This window comes from Centroberyx affinis, unplaced genomic scaffold, assembly GCF_046629955.1.
Source record: "Centroberyx affinis isolate AG114_WGS23_722 - 3 ecotype Tasmania unplaced genomic scaffold, CSIRO-AGI_Caff_v1 ptg001851l_1, whole genome shotgun sequence".
Classification (NCBI taxonomy): Eukaryota; Metazoa; Chordata; class Actinopteri; order Beryciformes; family Berycidae; genus Centroberyx; species Centroberyx affinis.
Genome location: NW_027280230.1, coordinates 76,765 through 98,858, shown reverse-complemented (window position 1 = coordinate 98,858; position 22,094 = coordinate 76,765). Strand labels below are relative to the sequence as shown.

At 42.3% G+C, this 22,094-nt stretch overlaps 1 protein-coding gene across 2 annotated transcripts; it reads left to right on the top strand.

Annotated features, from left to right (window-relative positions):
* The first annotated feature begins 10,196 nt into the window (after positions 1-10,196).
* gusb (glucuronidase, beta) lies at positions 10,197-21,611 on the top strand. Of its 2 annotated transcripts, XM_071529906.1 has the most exons (12): positions 10,197-10,472; positions 11,298-11,483; positions 11,772-11,953; positions 12,086-12,228; positions 12,394-12,581; positions 14,486-14,638; positions 14,831-15,009; positions 16,299-16,445; positions 17,386-17,470; positions 19,326-19,502; positions 19,738-19,873; positions 20,420-21,611. In XM_071529906.1, the coding sequence occupies exons 1-12, from the start codon at positions 10,257-10,259 to the stop codon at positions 20,569-20,571; spliced, it is 1,944 nt and encodes a 647-aa protein (XP_071386007.1). In that variant the 5' UTR covers positions 10,197-10,256; the 3' UTR covers positions 20,572-21,611. The 2 variants fall into 2 exon arrangements, with proteins under 2 accessions (XP_071386007.1, XP_071386008.1); XM_071529907.1 differs by lacking the exons at positions 12,086-12,228; positions 12,394-12,581 and having other exon boundaries at positions 11,772-11,843; positions 14,480-14,638.
* Positions 21,612-22,094: the final 483 nt, after the last annotated feature.

Genomic DNA, 22,094 nt, shown 5'->3' with positions numbered 1-22,094 from the left:
AAGAATCACATACTCTTTTTCCTGAAAATCGATGGTGATATAATTGGTTTGTCAGTAGTATTTTTACTCCTCAGGTCACATTAAGGAATGTGACTGGAGAGTTGTGCCGGCCAGCTGTGATAATTTAAGAGAAGGAGAGAGGGGACTTTGATTTATTTTCTCAGCTGAACTCCCCAGGGATGCTGGTCCTCTCTGGAGGACGCTGCACAAGCTCAGCTCCGCAGCAGGAATACAGCATGTAACACTGACTGAACCATTTACAGAGTAGCACAGTGTGCAATGGAAGATAGCTCAGATATTGTCGGTTTTAACAATGATTTTAATGGTAACAAATGGCAGGAATTAGATTTAAAGAGCCTCTATTATGGGAATCATTATGGGAATTCCAATTTTCCTCTATTTTATGAGATCAAAGATGTTTAACGAAGGCATTGTTAAAATTAGATTTTGTTTGAGAGGTTAAATTAACAGCTACAGAATTTTCAAAAATCCACAATTCCAGTCAACTCAATTTCTGAAGTCCTTCCAATCAGGAAGCAGCATTTGAACTGGAAAGCCTCCAATCTGCAGGTTTACCTCATTTGAATTAGAGGAGCTGCTGTTGTCGACCAATCAGGGTCCAGTACGATGAGGACTTCAAACCACAAACTCATTCAATACCCTTTTAACCAAACTACATTTATTCACAGAACATCAGTAAGAGCTTCATTCTTATCCTGACCCATCATACATTCAAAAACAAAATCGTGACATCCGACTTATATGGGACCTGTCTATCTAAAGGCCTGTACTTTCTCTCTATCCTTTGTGTGTATACTAGAAAATGAGCTCTAAACAGAACATCACACAGCACACAGCGCTTCTGCTCTTCACATGGTGAAGCGGTCCCCGGTGCTTTGCCGTAGCCTCAATGAAAGTGTCAGGATAACCTCCACAACACATGCACATCCCTCCTACATGGCTTTAATAAATAAAAGTGCAGCGCGCTCCTTTGTCTTGCCCGGGGGTGTGTTGCTTCTCCACACACATGTGAGGCGTATATTTAGAATATATGTGCGTAGCAGTGGGTGTTGTGTGGGCGGTTGTGAAGGAGTTCCTTTTAACACTGCAAACCAATGACCCATGTTACACAAAAAAACAACCACATGCACATGTACACACGTGCATTGAGACTCATTTACTAGCACACACACACACAGATAAACCCCAGATGCACTGGCTCTCTTCCCACCCCTCCTCCATAGGAAACCCCAGCATGTAGACACAGCTCTGCGTGATGCTACAGCGATGTATTATTCACCGCTGAAGCCGTCCTTAAACATGGATCCTCCTTTCCAGTCCATTTGCACGCAGCCTTCTGTCATTCAGAGAGCTTCAGAGGGAAGAAATGCATCAGGCATGGCAGCATCCGACGCCCACCTGGATATACGTTGTGCTGTTTTGTGTTCACATTGCACTTTAGCCAACAAAATCCAGTTATAGCAGGCTGAACACTTAGTACTGTTATGTACTGTGTGTGGATATTTATGATGTGCTATTTTAGCTCCTCTAGTGGAGCGTTTTTTATTGTTTTATTTTTAGTTGGTGAAGCAGGTGAGAGATCACTCAGCGGGGGAAGCCCTCCTCTCTCTCTCTCTCTGTGGCTCATCAGCATGCATCCTTTAATCACTCGCACGTATTCATTATTCACCTCCCACAGGCCATGAATTATTCAACGCTCGCATTTCCACACGAGACCGGCGAGAGAAGACATGAGGAATGCCTGTTCCCGCTCCTCTCTCTTCCTCCGCATTCCTGCTTCTCCTCCGTTCCCCTTCTTCCCTCCGGCTCCATCTCCCTCCATCATGCGCCATTGTCAAAGATGGGGGAGAATTTCGGCTGCCTCCCATCAGCGTGCACACTCTTCCATCAAGGTGAAACAGAGGCTGGGTTTATCTCACACTGCCAAAATCAAAAAGGAAGACTCTATTGTCATTATTGTCTCAAAACAAACTCTCTGCAAACAAGTCTGCTCATGACAGCAAAAAACAACTGAATACATTCTGAGGCAGTACATTACATTAGGAAGTGAATGAATTTTGCTCATGTAAACTATCATGTGATAGCATTCACAATGGATAAGAACATATGATATGGTGCTTAAAGATATCAGCAGTGCTTTGTTATTTTGTGTGATACCAGCAACATTCCTCTGTGTAATCATTTGGTGAATTATTAATTAAAAAAACGAGAATGGCACAAAAATGTGACCGCAAATAGAAAAACACCGGCTTCTTGACGCTGAAAAATGATGAGGCATCCAAATCCGCATAAAAGGTCAGTGACCTCTGCTCCGCCCCTGTCCCATGAGAGCTATTATGTTTCTCTCCTCATCTCCAGCCACATGACCTGTGATGGCCATTAACAGGTTTCAATGAGACAGTTAATATTTAGCTGGCTTTGGCACCTCACCTGTACAGGTTGCTGTGAAAACAAGACTTTGAATGGACAGCACGTCCGCAGGATATCGAAGCCATTTGCCTGGAACTACACTAAGCTATTGAAAAGACCGTAATCCACATCTATTCTCTCTAAAATGACCTTGTTTTTCAGGGTCAGCTGCGATATAGTCATATATCCTCTTCGTCCCGTTTGGACAGGGAGAGGATTGCAATTTGGAATTAAAATCGATCTGCCAGGTCTGTGCCTCTGCAGCTGCGGCTCACACACTGGAGGCCACGGTGTTAAACGTGCTGTCATACATCGGTGTTACTGTGTCCGGGGGGAGCAGCCTACACCAGTCTGCGAGGCTGTTATGTCATCTGCAGGGAAGGTGACAGGGTTTTTTTTTCCCCCAGCAGCAGTGGTGGCCTGAATGTGAATCAACCATAACAGCCCATTTACTGCACATCAGTTCTTGCTTCCAATATAACCACCAGATCTGACAGACACTTTGAGAGATGCCATCCATCCTTGGCAAGCTGAAAACCTGTTTTGCTCCTTATGGTCGGAGCAGTGTAATCGCTCCACAGCCGCATTAGAAATAACCTCTGATTCACCTCCTCAAACGCACCATTTCTGCACTGAAGTACCCATTAATAAACAGTGAAAGCGTGTATGAAAGAGCAGATCGCTACCGAGGAGCTGGCTGTTCTGCAGGCTCACGGTGCCTGCTGGGGTTTTGGCAGTGTGAACCCTTGGCACAGAGGGAGGCCCAGCAGGACTTAAGAGATGACTTCCTACTCAGTCATGCCTGCGCCCACACAGCCAATCTGCCACTGCTGCTGTCTGACAGAGGCTCCCAGGACCCTCAGTGCAGCTACACCCTTATTTGGGCTTACTCCTGTTGCCCCGCCCTCACCTCTCTGGAACAGAAGATAATGCAGGTGAGCTATCTTCCTTAAATGATGCTCTTCACTTGAGTCAAAAGAGGAAAAAAATCATATATAATTTGACCATGTTAGATCTATAGGAGCTGGCAGCAATGTTCAGAAAACAATGAGGATTGCAGCAGCTCATAATGTAATTGCATATAGTAAAAACTGTGTATAATGTAATTAAAAATGTAATAAAGACTCAATGTAATAAAGGGTCCATAATGTAGCTGGACACATAGTGTAATAATCTTTTCGCAGAAAATGTAATAAGTGATCACATTTTACATTGATGCATTATAAAGTGATCTGTAAATTAATAAGAAAGAAAACCTTTGACTGATAGATGATCAGATGATAGATGTTACACAAAACTAACTGACAACTACATTCTTACTGACTCCTGCATCTTAAGCTATGATAGCAGCACATCCACAAACTCATTGAAAGCTTCCACTCACTTTATAATGTAATAATAAGTCACATCAAATGTAATATCTTATTAGATTATCCCTTTATTATATTATGAGGTTTTATTAGACTTTTTATTACAGTATGTGCTGTTATTACATTACGAGTTGCTCCAAGGATTCAGGAGTTGCAGCACAGGTCTGTGTCTGTGTCTGTGTTGCTTCATGCTGGCAGCAGAGGGATGCTGGCTGGTACGGATGCTGCTGCCAGGACAGCATGTGTGGAGTGAGGAAGAAAGCACACAGCAAGCCCTCTGAAATGACCTGACTCACCTTGTACCACATGTTCACTGGGCACAACTTGTGGCTCCAGCAGCCGGCCAGAGGAAGCTGTCCTTCCCCCTCCGCTGACTGACGCTGGTCAGTCTGACTGACACTGACACGTCCCAGGGCAAACTCACCTCTTCATCTGCAGCCAAGTGTTGCTGCCTCACTACCTTCCTCTCCTATACAGTAAACTACATTCCCTCCCTCACCCACGCTGCATTTTATTTTCAGATCAATGAACAAACTCACAGATTAATTCGAGGATTGTCTTGTCGGTCAGTGGTTTAGGAACACTGACAATCAAACGTGTCAAACCATGTTGGCCTAAAATACAAAGCAAGCGCTAGGATCAGAATGGGGAGGATTCAGAAGCCCAGCCACATAAATCAGGCTCCTAATCAGTTGTGCTGTCAAGGTAAATGTTTATCCAGCCAGACTGGGCAGTGACAAGAGACAGGATGCAGAGAGGGCTATAGGAAACACAGAAGTACGTCCGCAGCACTCTGGAACTAACTAGTTAGAAGCAGCAGCCTGTTTTCTTCTGATGTGTATGGCTTGTTATGCAATTATTACATAAACAGAGAATACAAAAACTTCACAACTTCAACCATTAAGTGGATGTGGCCCCTTACAGCAGATGATGACACTATACCCATTCATGTATTACAGTCTTGTCAAGGGAGTGACAAACTGCTATCGCCTATAAGAGAATCTTCCACCAGATAAATGACTGTCCAGGCAGGTAATCAGGCCGTTCAACAGTCCATACAGTACAAGCTGTCACTGAAGAGACTTATCATAGACACTTTTCTTGTGGATGTTATTATCAGAGGAGATAGCATGTCCTATTATTAACTATGTGGCAGATGTCTGTACAAAACACAGACTGAGATAAGGTAGGATTTTAAAAATTCATATTATCATTTAGCACTCAGTGAATGTACTGGACTGGCTGTGTTTTGCACTTTGGGCAGAACGCTGCACTCTGCACTTTAAACTTGCACTTTATACTTGGGCCAACAACGCCTGTTTTTTTGTTTTGTTTTTTTAAACATGTTTCGTATCTGTTGGTTTTTTTTTTATATATCTGTATGTTGTGTTTTTTGGTCTCTCATATGCCTTTTGGCCAAGGTGAACAAACTTCAGCTCATTCTCTTGTCTGACTGGAGCAAGTCACAATTCAGGCTGTTACCGCTCTTCACAACAAAACACGTCAATGTTTCCCTTCACCACTCATGTAAGTGTTAATGTGGGCACAGCAGGGCTGTGAAAAGCATATCAGCGAAAATTTGAGCATTTTGGGAATTGTGTTCCCCTTTACTCTCTCTTTCTTCCCCTCCGTGTTGGCTTTCTCTCCCTTGCTTATCTATCAATAATGCATGAATAACACCCTTTCAAAACTGTTTTCACTGCCGACTGCTTTTTACTTTGTGCCGACTCACAGATTTATTCACAAACAAATATAAAAACGAGTTTAATACTAGGTCAAGTATAAAAACAACTAGTGCTTCAAAAATGACAAGAGATAGCGATATGAGAGATTCATGAAACAACAGTCATGTTTCATTTACCGCTGCAGCAGCTACAAAATAATACGAATGTCCAAACAATGACAGTTAAAGAGCTTCTTCCTGATCTCTAATATTGCTCTTCCTAGTCAGGACATCTGGAGCAGATTTTATATTTGATTCACAACTGCAAAGCATAGGAGTTCAGCACATTCAAAATATGGTAGATATAAACCTAGATATCACCCTATGTGATGCTGTTTTAACTCCAGTTTCAATTTAGGCATTTAGCCGACACTCTTATCATCAGGAGTGACTTGGGTAACAATAGAAAACATCAGTGAGGCAAGTGCAAGTGACAATAACTGAAATGCTAAAAACTGAAAAGGAGAGAGGGTCTTTTTGAGACAAGGAGGCAGTCAGATGGACAGCCACACCCCACATTCCTGTCAACAGTTATGCCCTTGTTCCTCACGGCGGTCTGACATGGCCGTGACCTAGGCCAACTTTTATCTAGGTCAAGGTTATAGCTTCCTTTTTAACCCACGGCCCCAGAGCATTGTGCTTTTTAGTGACATGGCTCTGTCTTAGAAGAAAGACATCTTGGTAGATGGATACATGGAAAAACAACAGACACAAGACACACAATACATCTCCACAACATGAGATAAAGTACAGGTAGAGTGAAAGAACAAGTCCAAGATACATTTTCCCCCCTTTTCTCAAAGTGCAGGAACTAGAGGAGGGTCGGTGGAGACGAGAGAGCGCTGTAGCCTGAGGAGACGTGTTTCCACTCTGCAACCAGAGACCAAAAGTGACTGAGCTGGGAAGATCATTCCACTCTTGGGGAGAGGAGGTGAAGCCATGTGGAAAGATGGCCAAATTGTTGCGGGGAAGAGAGTTCAAAGCATAGTAGCTGCAGATTGCAGGGCGGGAACAGCAGCGTGGGCCTGCAGGTGGAGGGGAGCGGATCCCTTTGTAGCCTTGTAGACCAATGAAAGAATTGGTTGTGGATGGCTACTGAGAGTCATGGAGGGAGCAGAGGAGAGACGCTAGCTGGTAAAAACAAGGCAGATGGCGGGGTTATGGACGATTTGGAGCATTGTGGACGAGCCGTTTGTTGCTCTGTAAAGCACTTTAGGACTAGCCTGTTTTGTTAGTCCTTTACGAATACATTTCACTTGATTTGCTGCAGCCCCAGAGCGAACATGGGATCCCAGCTAGGAGGGAGATGATGAGGGCTTGAGCAGATTTTGTAGAGAGGATACCTAGCAGACTGTGGCTGCGAGAAGTGCCTCAAAGCGTCCTCGGTGTGACTAGAATCACACCGAGGCACTTGGTGTTCTGGGATCGGGTTCCTGTTGTGCTGTCGGTGGTGATGGAAGGGGTTTTGGAGGGGGCACAAAGTTATTGCAAGAGCAAAAATGTGCTGAGAGGCAGGTAATGAATACTTTTTGCTCAGATCCCGATGCTTAAGCCTGGGTCGGTAAATCTCGTTCACGTAAAAGCGCAGGAGAACTGGTCTCATACCAGATTGTGATTGTAATCAGATTAAACGCCTTTTGAAAAGTATCCGGGGCTGATTACACCTGCTTTTTGCCATCGGATTATATAAACCCAAGATTACCATATTCAGCACAGTGAAAGAGAACGGGAGGCAGAGCAAGACGTCATAGGGTGGGAACCAGAGGATGTTTCATATCTTCAATAATGTCCAAATATAGATAAAAAATTACTTTTATTCTGAATTTCCCAATGAATTAGTGGGAAAATGACCTCAGACAGACTTCAGACAGGAAATTAACCTTTGAACTCACTATTAACCCTCCATTAATATCAGGCAGATGGCAGTGTTATGGATGAGTTGTAGTACTGAGGATGAGCCATTTGTTTCTCAGTAAGACACTCTAGAATAAACCTGTTTTGTTAATGCTTGACTTGAATTGTTGGTGCCAGAGAGCCTAAGTTTGAACTCGCTAAAAACCCGACATTAAATTCAGTTGATTTGATTATTTTTGTGTCTTGGGAACATAGCTGACCTCACTTGGTCAACGTGAAATATTTTGATTTTATGAGAAAACTTGCTCCACAGAATGAATTAGAACAAAACATTCTGGAGTGGAACCAGTGGGTCTTTGGGTTTAAGAAGCTGGCAGCCATAAATCAGGAGTAAAAACCACTTTGCCTTTTAGCCAGCAAGAGTCTGTAGAGTCACTTCCTCAAGCATTAAGCAGTTCTGTGGGAAAATAACGCATTTTTCAATCAGTAGCAATAAGGGAAGGGAAACATACCTGCACAGGGAACTTTTGCCAAACAAGCCGATGGCTAGTACATGGCAAGCCAAAATTTGGTTTATTGGGTATGTATGGGTCCATTTAGTGTCCCCATGTTGTCCTCAGTGTGTGTTGTTGCTTTGTCACTACACAAAGAAATGGTGCAATGTTCTTAATAAATGACAAGTAATGTGTAGCCTGACAACTTCCTGTAGAATCAATAAATGCTTGTGGTTTGAGATAATATGATCACAAACACGCCTGATCTGCAGGCATCATGAGGCAGCTGGGTAGATTACTGTGAGTAGGCTACTTTCATTCCAGTGATAGGAAAACAATCCACAACAATTTAAATGATTTTGCTCTTTTCTTCCCTAGTGTGAAATCAAGGTAAAGACGCCACAAGGGGAAATACATTTTTTAGGGGAAACAAATTTTGGCACAACTGGCGACCTAAGGTGTTTCACTGTCCTCTGCCCAATGTGACCCTGAATAGGAATAAGCAAGTAAAGACTATGGATAAATGAACAAATGAACAAATGAATGAATGAATGAATGAATGTTTAAATAGCAGCCAGGTCAGCTGGTCCTGACCCAGGGGAACCTTATAATAACGAACAGACGTGATAACATAAATCATTAGACCTAGGTGTGAAAAAAATGTATTAACAAATTCAATTGTCACAAACCCTGAAATCCTACTGAAAGGCCCTGCAAGAAAAAGGTGCCAGTTGAACACCTGTACTGTCTTTGATTTGTGCTTATCGCTCATTTTACAGCCTGTAGCTTTTCCACTGACAGTGGATGGGAAACTGACTTAACTGCACTGCATTTCATGTTAGTGCTCTCACTTCTAAAACTGCGCCCCTAATTTCAAAAGCTGGCAATAGGTGTATATCGGGGGCATTGTGTGTTAACTTCAGGTAGATACATACAGTAAAGTCTCAGAGGGTATGATGATCATTCCGCTGTATTTTGCTCCATCTTTTTCAATTCAGTGCAATACTACTTTACGTGTCCCTAAGGGTATGCAAGGGGAAACTTTCAAAGTGTTTCAAAACTATATTCGCCTTCGAAATGTCTTCTAAATTCACACCACTGTCCACAAACATGACCCGCTCTCAGTGTTTGATTTCCATGTGAGATGGTACAGTCCCAGTATTTATTTCCCTCATCATTTAGCAGCAGAGGGCCACCAAGAACACTGACCCCAATGCTGTTAAGATTGTGCTATCAAAATAATACTATAATTTAGCCATGTAAATAATACTTTTATCACAATGAAGTATTTGATATAAAGTATTGTAGTATAAAGAGCAGTTAGAATATTGCTACAACATGCACCAGAACCAAAACTGACCATCAACCGCTTGCTTCATAAGTTGGTGGGGAAACACTGTACACACATGATCAGGAGGTTTGCCCACTCACTATTACTACATGATACTGTATATGAGGAAGAGGATAATCTGCCACAGAGATGGGTATTTCCATTTCACCTGAGGTTTTCTGTGTTATGGCGTTTGATAGTTGACTATCTGGCGCCATCTAGTGTCGAGACCAAGAACACAAACTGTGGTTTAGTGCTGCCTTCCCGTGCTGACGGAAATGTCGCAATTTCGAGAAAAGCGCACATGAACGATTCAAAACGGTAGTAAATACGACTGTGTGGGAAAGTGGAATTTCTCTATGGTATTCACCGAGATGTGATGTTTAAGTGGTGGAGAGCATGGAAGCTGTTTAACTTTTAGTTATCCCACTTTTTGTGCAAACCTATATTAATTAAAGCATCAATTACATACCCAATGCAACATTCTGTCGTCCATCTCATTGTGGTTCTGCTGCACAAAGTAGCTCTGTGCCACTCTTACTCAAAACAAACAGCCACCAAAAACAACAGCCATCAGAAACACTTGTGTTACAGGGTTTATTTTGTTATTATTTCCGACCATCTAGGACCTGAATGCTTAAGTGACAAGACGCAAGAACTTATGAGGAGCACATGGAGGCAGCATCCGCATAGAAAAGAAGGTAAGACCTCTACCTGTGCGTGACGGCTACCTCGCTGAACGTGCGAGCCGCAGCAGTCTACATTGAGTTTGCCTCTGATAATGGCCATAGTTTCATTTCATGTCATTATAAATGTCATTTATATTTATTTTAGACAGAAAAATGTTAAGAAGCGTGTGCTCAATTGTAAATAATATAATAAAATAAATAAAATGGGCCCAACGCGTAATAACAAGATTTCCGACAGCACGCAAACGCAGCACAAGAAGGAAGTTTGTGATCACGTGATTTGCGAATTGCCCTTGTGACTGAATCGCCAACAAAAACGGTGTGTGGACTCGCGCTCACTGCGTACGCATTGAAAGTGTGTTTAGGATGTGTGGATCAGGACAGCTAGCAGTGCTGCTCGTGCTGCTGCTGTGTGCCTTGCGGGATGTGGCTCCTCTGCCGGACTCCGGGATGCTCTTCCCCCGGGAGTCGCCCTCCAGAGAGGTGAAGGAGCTCACCGGGCTGTGGGACTTCAGAGCAGACCTGTCCCCGAGCAGGGACCTGGGCTTCCAGAAGGCTTGGTACAAAAGTCGCCTGGCAGAGGTAAGCACGACGACAGCGTAAAAACAACAGAGAGATTATACATTACACTGGATAGATCAACCAGAAAACCTCATGGAGCTCTCTGAGGTTAAAGTTTCTTCCTGGGTTTTGGAGGGCTGCTTGGATTGAGAATAGCACATTTTTCTGTCATAGTTGCTGTTGAGGAAAAAGTTCTTGAGTCAGAGGTTCGTCTTAAGTTATGGCACAAGGGTTACAGTGAGGTGACCATTCATCATGAAACAGTGTATTCCCAGAGGGGGACCCCAGTTCAGCTGGTAATACATGTATATGTTCAGTTTTCTTCAACAGTTGCCATTTCTATCATAGAACTATGGGTTAACAGTTTTAATGTATCTTGCACAATTTTCAGATGAAGTATTGCGTGTAGTGTAGCGTTTAGCCAACAATTATTATCTCTGTTTGCAAACCTGCATATGTTAATTCTTGCACAATTCCTTATTAGCATCCTGTCTAGGCTTATCAGGTTCAGCCACGTCCTTGCACAATTCCTTATTAGCATCTAGCATCAGTGTATCTGTTGCACAGGTCAACTTTGTATTGTCATTTAGTGAGAAGGTCTTTGAATGTACCGCTACTGCTACCTGGAAAGATTTTGTTAGTTGTGCAAGCACTTTTTTCTTTTTGTTCCATGATACTTCAGGCTGGTATTTATATATTTGTGTCCTTTTACATGTCCAATTATTCAATGATTCACCTAAACAATAACTGTCATCACATACAGACATTCCCTTCTAGCTCAATTAGCTATTAAGAGCTTGACCACACAGTCCAACTGCATCTGACCTAATGGATCTTATGTGTTAGACCGGCCCAGTGATTGACATGCCAGTTCCTGCCAGCTATAATGACATCACCCAGGACCCCATGCTGAGGGATTTCATTGGCTGGGTGTGGTACGAGCGAGAGGTGGTGGTTCCTGCCCGCTGGGTCGCAGATGAGGGAACCAGAGTGGTGCTGAGGGTGGGAAGCGCTCACTATTATTCAGTGGTGGTGAGTATCATTTGTACCTTTCCACTCCGACTCCAGTCAGCATTCGGAAACAGAGTCATCAGTTTCACTCAGTTGTGAGATAGGAGGTGTGTGATTGGTGCACAGAATATGTTACACAAGAGCTATAACTCTCCATGCTCATATTGAATACGCTGCAATGTTAAACGCTAGATTTCCTACAAAATAGAATACAAATAAAGGATTCAATTTTTTCATCCCCTCATACTCACCTCTTAAAATAATGTAGTCATCATGCTTCTCCAAAATAACTTGTCTTTACCCTTGCAGTGGGTGAACGGGGTGAAAGTGACAGAGCACAATGGTGGCCATCTTCCCTTTGAGGCCGAGATAGGCGATTTAATCCGCAAGGACCCAGCCGTGCCATGTAGGATCACTATCGCTGTCAACAACACACTGACTCTGGAGACGCTGCCTCCAGGAAGCATCCAGCACATGGATGACACCTCCATGTAACCTCAGTCTTTATTTAGTACTTTAAAACTTACTGGACAAAAAACGCATCTAAGCATTTGGTATAATCCCCTTATTTGGGCAACATTCAAATGCATGCAGTTGCCAATCAGTGTGTAATTGTTCAACAGGTATCCTCCTGGTTATTTTGTGCAAAATACCCAGTTTGACTTCTTCAACTATGCTGGGATACATCGTCCTGTCCTGCTCTACACCACTCCTCAGGCATATGTGGATGACATCACTGTAGTGACTGACTTCTCTGACAACATTGGTAAATGAAAATATGGTTGAAGCCAGTAATTTACAAATCTTTTTTAATTTACAAACCCTTGCACAGGCACTGTATCACTTACAGTTTTATTAATTATGTGCACTATATTCTGATGCATGCCTGTTTATATGATCTTGTTTAAGGTTTGTTTCTTCTGTGTTTCAGGTCTAGTCAACTACAAAGTCTCAGTCCTTGGTACTCCCACTGCCAACCTGAAGGTCACTCTGATGGACAAAGATGGCCGCTGTGTGGCCTCCTCCAGCGGGCCATCTGGAGTGCTGAAAGTGATGGATGTCAACCTGTGGTGGCCGTACTTGATGCATGAGAATCCAGGCTATCTTTACTCTGTGGAGGTAAGACAGCATGGCACACGGTCATGTTTATATACATGTACAAGTGGCCTCATGCATCATCTTATTTTTCATAAAGTTTGTGACTTAAACTTTATGAAAAATAAGATAGAGCCCATATGAGTAAGACCACCAGATATGTGAAAATAACAAGGTAAAGGCAAGTAGCTTTAGCAGATATCAGCTGTTTTTGATTTGAGTAAACATCATTTCATCCCATCAGCAGTACATTCACCACCAGCGACACCACATCCTCTACCTGCTGTTCAAGCCCAGGCCAGAAAAAGCAGTATTATTTTCTTTATCTCAAAATCACCAAGACTGGTACGAATACCCAGAACCAGATGTCCAGTGAGTGCTTACATAGACACTTTGCTTAGACGGATTAGATGGAGTGGGTTGATTGTGGGAAAGATTTTTCCACTCTGGCCACTGACCTGACCTACAATCCTGACGCCACACTGCACCTAATCTAAAACCTACGGTTTAGACTGGGGGTGGACATGTTTTTTTCTCGTTTTTTTTCTCCCACTTTTTTTCTCCTGCTAGGCCAAACTTCCTAACTTATCTAACACTATTTTGAAATTCAGATAAATGTTCGTATGAAATATGTGACCAGCAACCACATTGAATAATCCAGATTCAAGACTAATAATAAAAGACTAGTAATAAATTTGATGTGGCGTTGGCAATATGTAATGCAAATTCATCCAGTCTCCACAATGTTTGCAGTAATGCAAATTTTGTTCAAATGTTCTTCATGAAATGGCCAAACCAGTCTACCATGTTCTTATACTACTTCTTATACCCAAACAACTCTACAGTGGAGCGAAAACACCTTCAATGCAATTCTGCAAATTGCATTGCCATTTTGAGAAATCCTCAGCAAAATGATGCATTTTTGGTCACAATAATCATACAAAGCTCCGGTCCAAAAACTAGTGAATAAGCCTGGCTTAGACCCGCACTATCACAACAGATACAATATTTCTCAAAATGAACACCATCCCCCTGTCCCATTACGCCCCCTAAACACTCCCCCTCCGTTTTGAGCGACACTCTGTTAGAAGTGTTAGTGATGCATCAGAAGGGCCAATCACAGGTGTGTGGCGAGAGGCTGGATGACTTGCAGCTCTGGGACGCACTTCCCTCTGTCATTGCTTCCTGTTGACATGGCATGTCACCGGTCAGCTGTTGCCATAGTTGGAGATATGCAGCGCTGCCCTTAAAAACAAGACTCCTGCGTGTGTTGCATCATTGGTGCATTACACAGATTGAGCAACACTCATTTTCTTAATATTGTTAGTATGTTTGTTTCAGAGCTCTATGGGCGAGACTGGAGAAATAAATTAAACCATTAAAAAAAAAAACAGTCAAGCATAATTGAATGCATGGATGAGTGAAGGAATGAATGAATGAAGATAAAGTGATGGCTGATGCTGACACCCTGCTCAGCAGTTTAGAAGCCACAATCTATTAGCAGGCAACAGACATAAGTCATACTTCTTAGTTAAACATACTTAACTAAGAACTACAAGTTGGATAATGTCAGAGTACCCAATTCTACCACCACAATTATCATGATTCCCTGACATTAAAACACTTACCTTTTGTTATGAGATGGATTTCCATACTTTGTGCAACAGCTGATGGTGTTTCTTTTCAGCGAGAGACACTGACTGCTCTTTTTAGTGGTTTCTGAAGTTGCCTGCATCACCTGACACAAGCGTTGACCCCAAATCCCCAACTCCTTAAGTAACCTAGAAACAGATGTTGTCACTGATCAATGGGTACCAACTTACACAGGATGTCTCCTAGCTTTCCAACTTGGCTGCTCAACCTGAGATGAGAGATGCAGTTGAGAAATAAGTGTTTCTTAAATAAGTGTTCTTTACTGAAACCCTCAGGTTCACATGATGGCAGCCGATGGGAGAGCAGCATATGAGGATGTATATACCCTACCAGTTGGCATCCGCACAGTCAAGGTTACCAGCACCCAGTTCCTCATAAACAACAAGCCCTTCTATTTCCATGGAGTCAATAAACATGAGGACTCTGATGTGAGTACCACTAGAGGGAGCCAACACTCTTACCAAGAGACTCAATTCCCCCCCGCCAAGTCAGTTATGTGGACATTGCATATGGATATTTATGGTATTCCAAACATGAAATTCACATGAAACGACCTGAAAAATAAGTGAATCCAGTCCAGTAACACAAGCTTCCATTCTTCTGTCCAATGGGTGTCATAGATTCGAGGTAAAGGCTTTGACTGGCCCCTGATCGTCAAGGACTTCAACTTATTGAAGTGGTTGGGGGCCAACTCATTCCGCACCAGCCACTACCCCTATGCTGAGGAGATCCTGCAGATGTGTGACAGGCACGGCATCGTGGTGATAGACGAGTGTCCGGGGGTGGGCATCAAAGACATGTAGGTGGCCCTGCTCACATCTCTGTGACCTTTCTGTTTGTTTGAGGGTTCAAAGTGGTTGCCAGCATGGTCATCTATCTATCAGTCACTGTGTTTGAACACTGAGCACAGACTGTTACAGTTTGCTTTGCGGCTGCATCACCCATCACCATTCGCTTCGAGAATAATCAACAGTAAATTAATTAAAGTCAGTCTAGATAGGTTGTCTAACTCAGTTACAAGAGGGCATGTTGAAAAGTCCTGATTTAAATTGCAGGCTGGACACACTCATTTACACTTGTCATTCAATTCAGATTTTCTAATGAAAAGCCATTAAATCTGAAATTTTTCACTTTCATCTTTGTATAGTAGCCAGCATAATTGCAAAACAGAAAAGGCTACTCATTTCTGGCAATGTACTAAAAATAAGTGGGCAAACCCGCTCATAACTGGGGGTTGTAATTGTGTTAAGATTTAATCACATTACAAAATATGCACAAAGCTACTTTGCATTTGCCTACATTCAATTGAAGTAATTTTAATTGGATCATTTAGATCCGTCAAAATTTCACTGAAGAAAAAAACAAAACAAAAAGATGCATCAGTTCCATCCACCTAAATTCCATTAGGTTTGAATTACTGCACATCTACATGCAGTTTAATTTACAGTTAGATGATATGCTTAATAACTGGTTGTGGTATTAGAGGAAGAGAACATACAGAAACATCTCTCTGTCTCTCAGCATTCTCGCAACTCTCTCACTGTGTTTTTGTAAGCCCAAACTTTGGGCTTTTTTGAGAGACATTTATAATAAAAATAAGCTTTATTTATATATCACTTTTAAAACATTTGCAGCATCATTAAATAAACAAACAAAAATTGAATTTGCTAGTGTTAAGATGCATGAACATGGATGCTAGAAAGAACACTGGAACAGTCGAGTCTCGGCATCAGGAAATATCACTCACAAGAGTGTGAAGTTAAACAAGGGATTGATGATTAGCTTCTTCTTCAGTGACCTTTGTGAAACTAACTTTTTATCCAAAAGCAGAAGAATCATTGCACATAACACAGAGGGAGGTGAGTCAGTGCTCTGTGTGCTTGCGGATGCCAGTAGAGAGTTCACTTGTGTTGTGGGCCGGTTGAGACAGGATGAATTTGAAATGACGACCAAAACCAGCAGAAAATCTGTATCAGACTGGATCTGATCTGTGAGCCTTGTGTTTAGCGTGATCTAAACCCTGATCAGATTTGTCATCAGCCCAGTGGGTGTTGATTGAAGTCTTGTGTGTCTTGTGTGATCATCTAGTCGTAGTTTTAGAAACGCCTCCCTGGCCCACCACCTGGTTGTCATGGACGAGCTGGTCCGCCGGGACAAGAACCATCCCTCTGTGGTCATGTGGTCAGTAGCCAATGAGCCGGCCTCAGAGATGCCACCTGCTGGACTGTATTTCAAGTGAGTCGTGGTGATATATATTTTTTACCTCTTCCATGCCACTTCCCTTTTGTCTTGAACTATTAAGGCACTGGAAGCCTGCAATTTTCCAGAAATGTCAAGCATTGGAAAACTGTATGTGTGTGTGTGTGTGTGTGTGTGTGTGTGTGTGTGTGTGTGTGTGTTGGGGAGAAATAGCAGAGGTAATGGTATGGGCTAGTCAGAGCCTGTGGCCTTTACTATGGTGTGTGGAATGCAGTCAGAGTGGTAGTGAACTAGGGCTGCAACTAACGATTATTTTCATTGTCGATTAATCTGTCGATTATTTTCTCGATTAATCGATTAGTTGTTTGGTCTATAAAATGTCAGAAAATGGTGAAAAATGTCGATCAGTGTTTCCCAAAGCCCAAGATGACGTCCTCAAATGTCTTGTTTTGTCCACAACCCAAAGATATTCAGTTTACTGTCATAGAGGAGTAAACAAACCAGAAAATATTCACATTTAAGAAGCTGGAATCAGAGAATTTTGACTTATTTTTCTTAAACAATTACTCAAACCGATTAATCGATTATCAGAATAGTTGGCGATTAATTTAGTAGTTGACAACTAATCGATTAATCGTTGCAGCTCTATAGTGAACCTGCCCTGAACACTAACAGGTGGAGCTCAATAACAGCGCAAGACTTTGGGAGAGAGCAGACAAATACTTGACCTACCCAGCTATAGTAAACAACAAAGTTATGTAGTGTGTTGGGTGTACATGGAGAGTACAGATAATTCCCAGTGCACAGACAAATCCTTTGTCACTCTGGAGTTGTGACAGACTAAAGCAATTGTTCAAATCACACACAACAGATGTTCATATTTTGTAACAGTTTTCTATGGCATTGTGTAATCTGGTATGTGATTAAACCCCACACTTCCAAAGTCACCCAAGGGTGCTCTCTGTTTTTCTTCCAGGACCTTGATAACTCATACCAAAACTCTGGACCCGACCCGGCCTGTCACATATGTCACATGCAGTAACTATGCCAGGGACAAAGGGGTGAGTTTTTACAGCCATCACCTCAATATCTGTTATCAATATGCCTGCATGTAAACACCTGCCGAGCACATGACTACTTGGCACAATATCATTTATTAATAAAATATGATTAAAATATATTATTTTTAGCCCATTAGTTCTTCAAAGGACACTTGCCACATTGTGAGAGGGGAAATCATTGAAACTTGAAACTCATTGAAATCAGTGTTAGCTAGCTGCTAGCTCTTAGCACAGTCTTGCAGCTAGCAGGGCACATGTCAAACAGCTCTAAGAACTTGTCGAGCAGCTTAAAGGAATAGTTCACCCAAAAATGAAATTCTGTCATCATCTACTCACCCTCATGCCAAATGAAACACAGGTGAAATTTGTTAGTCCATATAACACACAGGGAGGTTGCCAGCACAACTTGGTAGCAGCCTTCTCCAAAACAACTGAAGTCAATGGGGACCTGTTCTTTAGAGTTCCAAAACAAAAACAGCCAAACAATCACACTGTGAATAGAAAGACCTATACACCATTATTTGTTGCAAATCAATCAGCTGTAGTTAAGATTTGCACTAAATGATGGTGTAAATATACTGTAGGTCTTTTTGGAACTCTGAAGAACTGGTCCCCACTGACTTCAGTTGTTTTGGAGAAGGCTGCTATGGAGTTGTGCTGGCAAGCTCCCTGTGTGTTATATGGACAAATTTCACCTGTGTTTCAACTGGCATGAGGGGGAGGAGATGATGATAGAATTTTCATTTTTGGGTGAACTATTCCTTTAAGGACAAATACTGGAACTTTTTCCCCATAATGCTTGTTCCTAACATAGCAATTAAAGTGAACAAATGTCCAAAATCAAGGAAAAAAATATAATCACTATCACCAATTTTGATCAGTCTCTCCTGGCCTGAGTTGTGCATCAATGGAAATCTTGTTGTGGGTGTGCCTCTAGAACGTTGCTCTGATTTATGAAAGGTCTATGCATTGGCTACAATTGCATTTAGGATGAAGGATTGACTCTCTTATTTACTCATGCAGGGAAAAAAATGCAAGGAAAAAGTGCAACATACACTTTTTGTGTCTTTGAATATAGCCCTGTCCCAGTGCTGCAATAGGCACATCAGATCAAGACACCCGTTGAGAGCTTCAGAAGTTCAGAAATTCTAAAATACTTGTTGCTATGCTATGTCGAACTGTGTTGTGGACATACCTATTCTGTGAGGCAATCTCTCTGGCTGATGTTAGCAGCTTGAAGGTACTGATTAGTTTGCAGTGACTGACTCCCTGCAGCCAATAATTTGCAAAGGGCTCTTCCTTGGCCTCAGAACTGTTAAAGGTGATTACCACTGAATTCATTATTCAAATTCTACTCCTATATCTTAGGGCAATTCACTCTGGATTTGTGAACATTCGCTGCGGTCTCTTATACTCAAACATGAGAGAAAAGTCTTTGTGCCGCTCCATAGTTTTTTGTCATACCAGTCCACAGTTCCTTAGATCGGTGTTTCCCAAGCCAAGTACCCCGTCTTGCAAGTTTTTTTCCCCCAACTTTACTCTTGCACACCTGATCCAATTAAGGGCAACACACTTTCATGCTAAAGCCGCGGTCACACCAGCACCAAAAAGATAAACATTCCATGAACCCACAAAGTTAGTCTCCCATGAATTGTCAATGGAGTATCTCTTGGCTCTTTATCAGAGTGACATTAGAGATTATAATCTTTGTGTCCTGATTTCTAGCTAGGGTGGGGGTTGTTTATGTTCAGAAAACACTGATTAGGCTGTGTTAGGAGTAGGAATGCCATGAACGTGTTGAGGAGTGCATCTCAACCAGTCACATCTCATATCCGTTATCTTTTCCTGTCCGCAGGCTCCCTATGTAGATGTCCTCTCTGTGAACAGTTACTTCTCCTGGTACCATGACCCAGGCCACCTAGAGTTGATCCCCATCCAGCTCAACACCCAGTTTGAGAACTGGTATGGAAAGTACCAGAAACCCATCATCCAGAGTGAATATGGAGCCGACGCGGTCCCAGGGCTTCACAGTGTGAGGAAACCTGACTGTACAGTGTTAACATACTTATGGAACCAGCATGCATGGTATTTCTGGTAGGATCCTAAGGCCATGATGAAATCCAAATTGCGCTGAAACTCAGACAATCAATCACCTCACATCTGCCTTTGAGAATCTGGTTAAAATCTAGTCCGATTACAACACACCGTGCCAGAAACATGTTAATGCCTAACATAATTATCATCGAGCTCTGTTCTCCACCCTGCAGGATCCACCTGTGATGTTTACTGAGGAGTACCAGAAGCTAGTCCTGCAGGGTTACCACAGTGTGTTCGACCAGAAGAGGAAGGAGTACGTCATTGGCGAACTCATCTGGAACTTTGCCGACTTCATGACCGCACAAGGTAGCGTGGGATCACGACAACCTGTAGAACCAAATCTGGTGCAGATGCATGCCCTTATTTGCCCTAGTTTGTACTATAGCAGAGTTCTTTATTGCTTTTTTGTCATTTATTACCCTCCATGATTAAATTATGCAAAGGGTTCTGGTATTGCTGTACAAAGGGTGTGTCTGTGCATTGGGAGATTCAGTCTGTACTGGGACTTGGCATCACTCGTGCATTTTTTAAGACAAGCATGGGTTGAAGTTTCCCGACATTCAGGGGTTGTGTGAAAGCCAGCCCGATGTCGGGCCAGCTCTCTACGTTTGCACTCCAGACAGCCATATCAGAACACCATGGTGACTGAACTATTATTAGCCTATTCCTAACTACTTACACCTCAAGGATTAGTTTATTGGCCTGTGAGCATTCAGGAAGCAGACTTATTGCGAAGAAAATTGAAATTTCTTTACACCTTAATCGTTCTGCTCACTGACCTGGGAAACGGCCCCTGTTTCTCTGTCCTCTATATAAAAAGGTTACTGTTGATCCTTCCTGTTCTGTCTGCAGGGGTGGTCCGTGTGGTGGGGAACAAGAAGGGCATTTTCAGCAGGCAGAGGCAGCCTAAAGCAGGAGCCTTCATACTGAAAGAGAGGTACTGGAGACTGGCAAACGAAACAGGCAGACTGCCTCCCTGGACCAAGTATTCCTGCCTGCTCTAACACCCAGCCCAGGACGGGCTCGATTCCATGTAAGCACCGTGCCTTATGGAAGCTAGGCCTTGGTCAAAGTGTTGTTAAAATACTGTCAATAACTGGTGCAATTCTAGGTTTTGTTGCTTGATGACATCAAACTATGACATCAAGTCTTGATTCACTTGATTTTTTTTTTTTAAATATTGACTGGGCTGTCCACTATCATCTGAATAAGAAGCACATGATATGGTATGGGACTATAGGAAACATAAACTTTAAGTTCTGGTTCTGGTGGCTTTGTACTGGGGACGGGTGTATTTTCTGGCATGAAATCAATTTACAAATCTCAAACAAATTCTAATCATTAAGATCATTTCCTCTAATTTCCTTTACTCCGTGTGTTTGGGGATGGATTTTCTCTAATAAAGCTGTCAAATGGTGTTTTGATATTTTGTGATGACAACCACAGAACCAACCCAACTTAGGGTTTTTTGGGGATCAAAGTACTTTATATACAGTGTTAATGTGAATCACAATGCTGGGCTTAAGCCATGTATTACTCAAGGGTTAACTTGCTTTTCGAATTTGTGAAGGTGATGTGACTCCAACTAGTTATCACTATCTGTGACTGCTGATTGACCTTTGTGCTACAGCTGGACAAATACTGACCATTAAGACTCTGATCTTTTGTTTTCCATCAAACATTTCTAGTAATATGTTGCAGTACAAGAAGCTGTACACATTGATTGTACTCAAATCCCCAACTTGCCATCACAATCCAATTGTATTGCCTGTGAAAAGGCAATTGAAACTTGGCCTTTACATGCACTTTTTCAGTGTTATAAATGCATTGGGATTTGGTCCAGCTGTAATTTCCGTTCACACCAAACTGTGTTGTGTAACTGGAGATTCTCTGCACATGTACCATAAAAGATACTGCTCTCTCAACAGCTTGCTTGAAACATTTGAAGAATGTTTGCTGAATGTTTCCAACAACTCACTTGGAGTTGTTGGATGTACTTGGATGTGATGTTTATGTGTCAGCTGCTGATTGCTCTCATGCCTCCAAAAGGGACCAATTAAAATATTTTAATTTAAAGGGGAAGACCCCTGAAATTCTATTTTGATGCTATTCCTGTGTAGGGTTGGGCATCGAGAACCGGTTCCAAAATTCCGATTCAAAGGAATCATTAAGACATTTTAATTTCGATTCTGCTTATCGGTTCCTAAACAGATTTCACTCGCGCTAGTTTCAGTTTCCGTGGTGGCGGCATGCACCTTTGGTTTGTAGTCCGCCAGTAAAACCAATGAAGAAGAAGAAGAAGTTTCCTGTTTCTTAGTTATGCAGTTTAGTCTAGTTATGCTAAAAGCGTTAGCAATCTAAAAGTCCGCTAGCCGTGATGCTAATTTTCGCTATGTTCAACTCCATTGAGTTATGCTAAAAGCGTTAGCAATCTAAAAGTCCGCTAGCTGCAATCGAGTTTTTACTAAAGGCATTAGCTCTCTGAACTAATCCAGCACTGGATGGCGAGCCCAGCCCACAAGATACA

Bases quoted from the DNA above. Each gene is read 5' to 3' on its own strand.
- gusb (XM_071529906.1), top strand. From the start codon at position 10,257: ATGTGTGGATCAGGACAGCTAGCAGTGCTGCTCGTGCTGCTGCTGTGT. The intron at 15,010-16,298 runs GTAGGTGGCCCT...GTGATCATCTAG, and splicing joins GGGGTGGGCATCAAAGACAT to TCGTAGTTTTAGAAACGCCT. The intron at 19,503-19,737 runs GTGAGGAAACCT...TCCACCCTGCAG, and splicing joins CGGTCCCAGGGCTTCACAGT to GATCCACCTGTGATGTTTAC.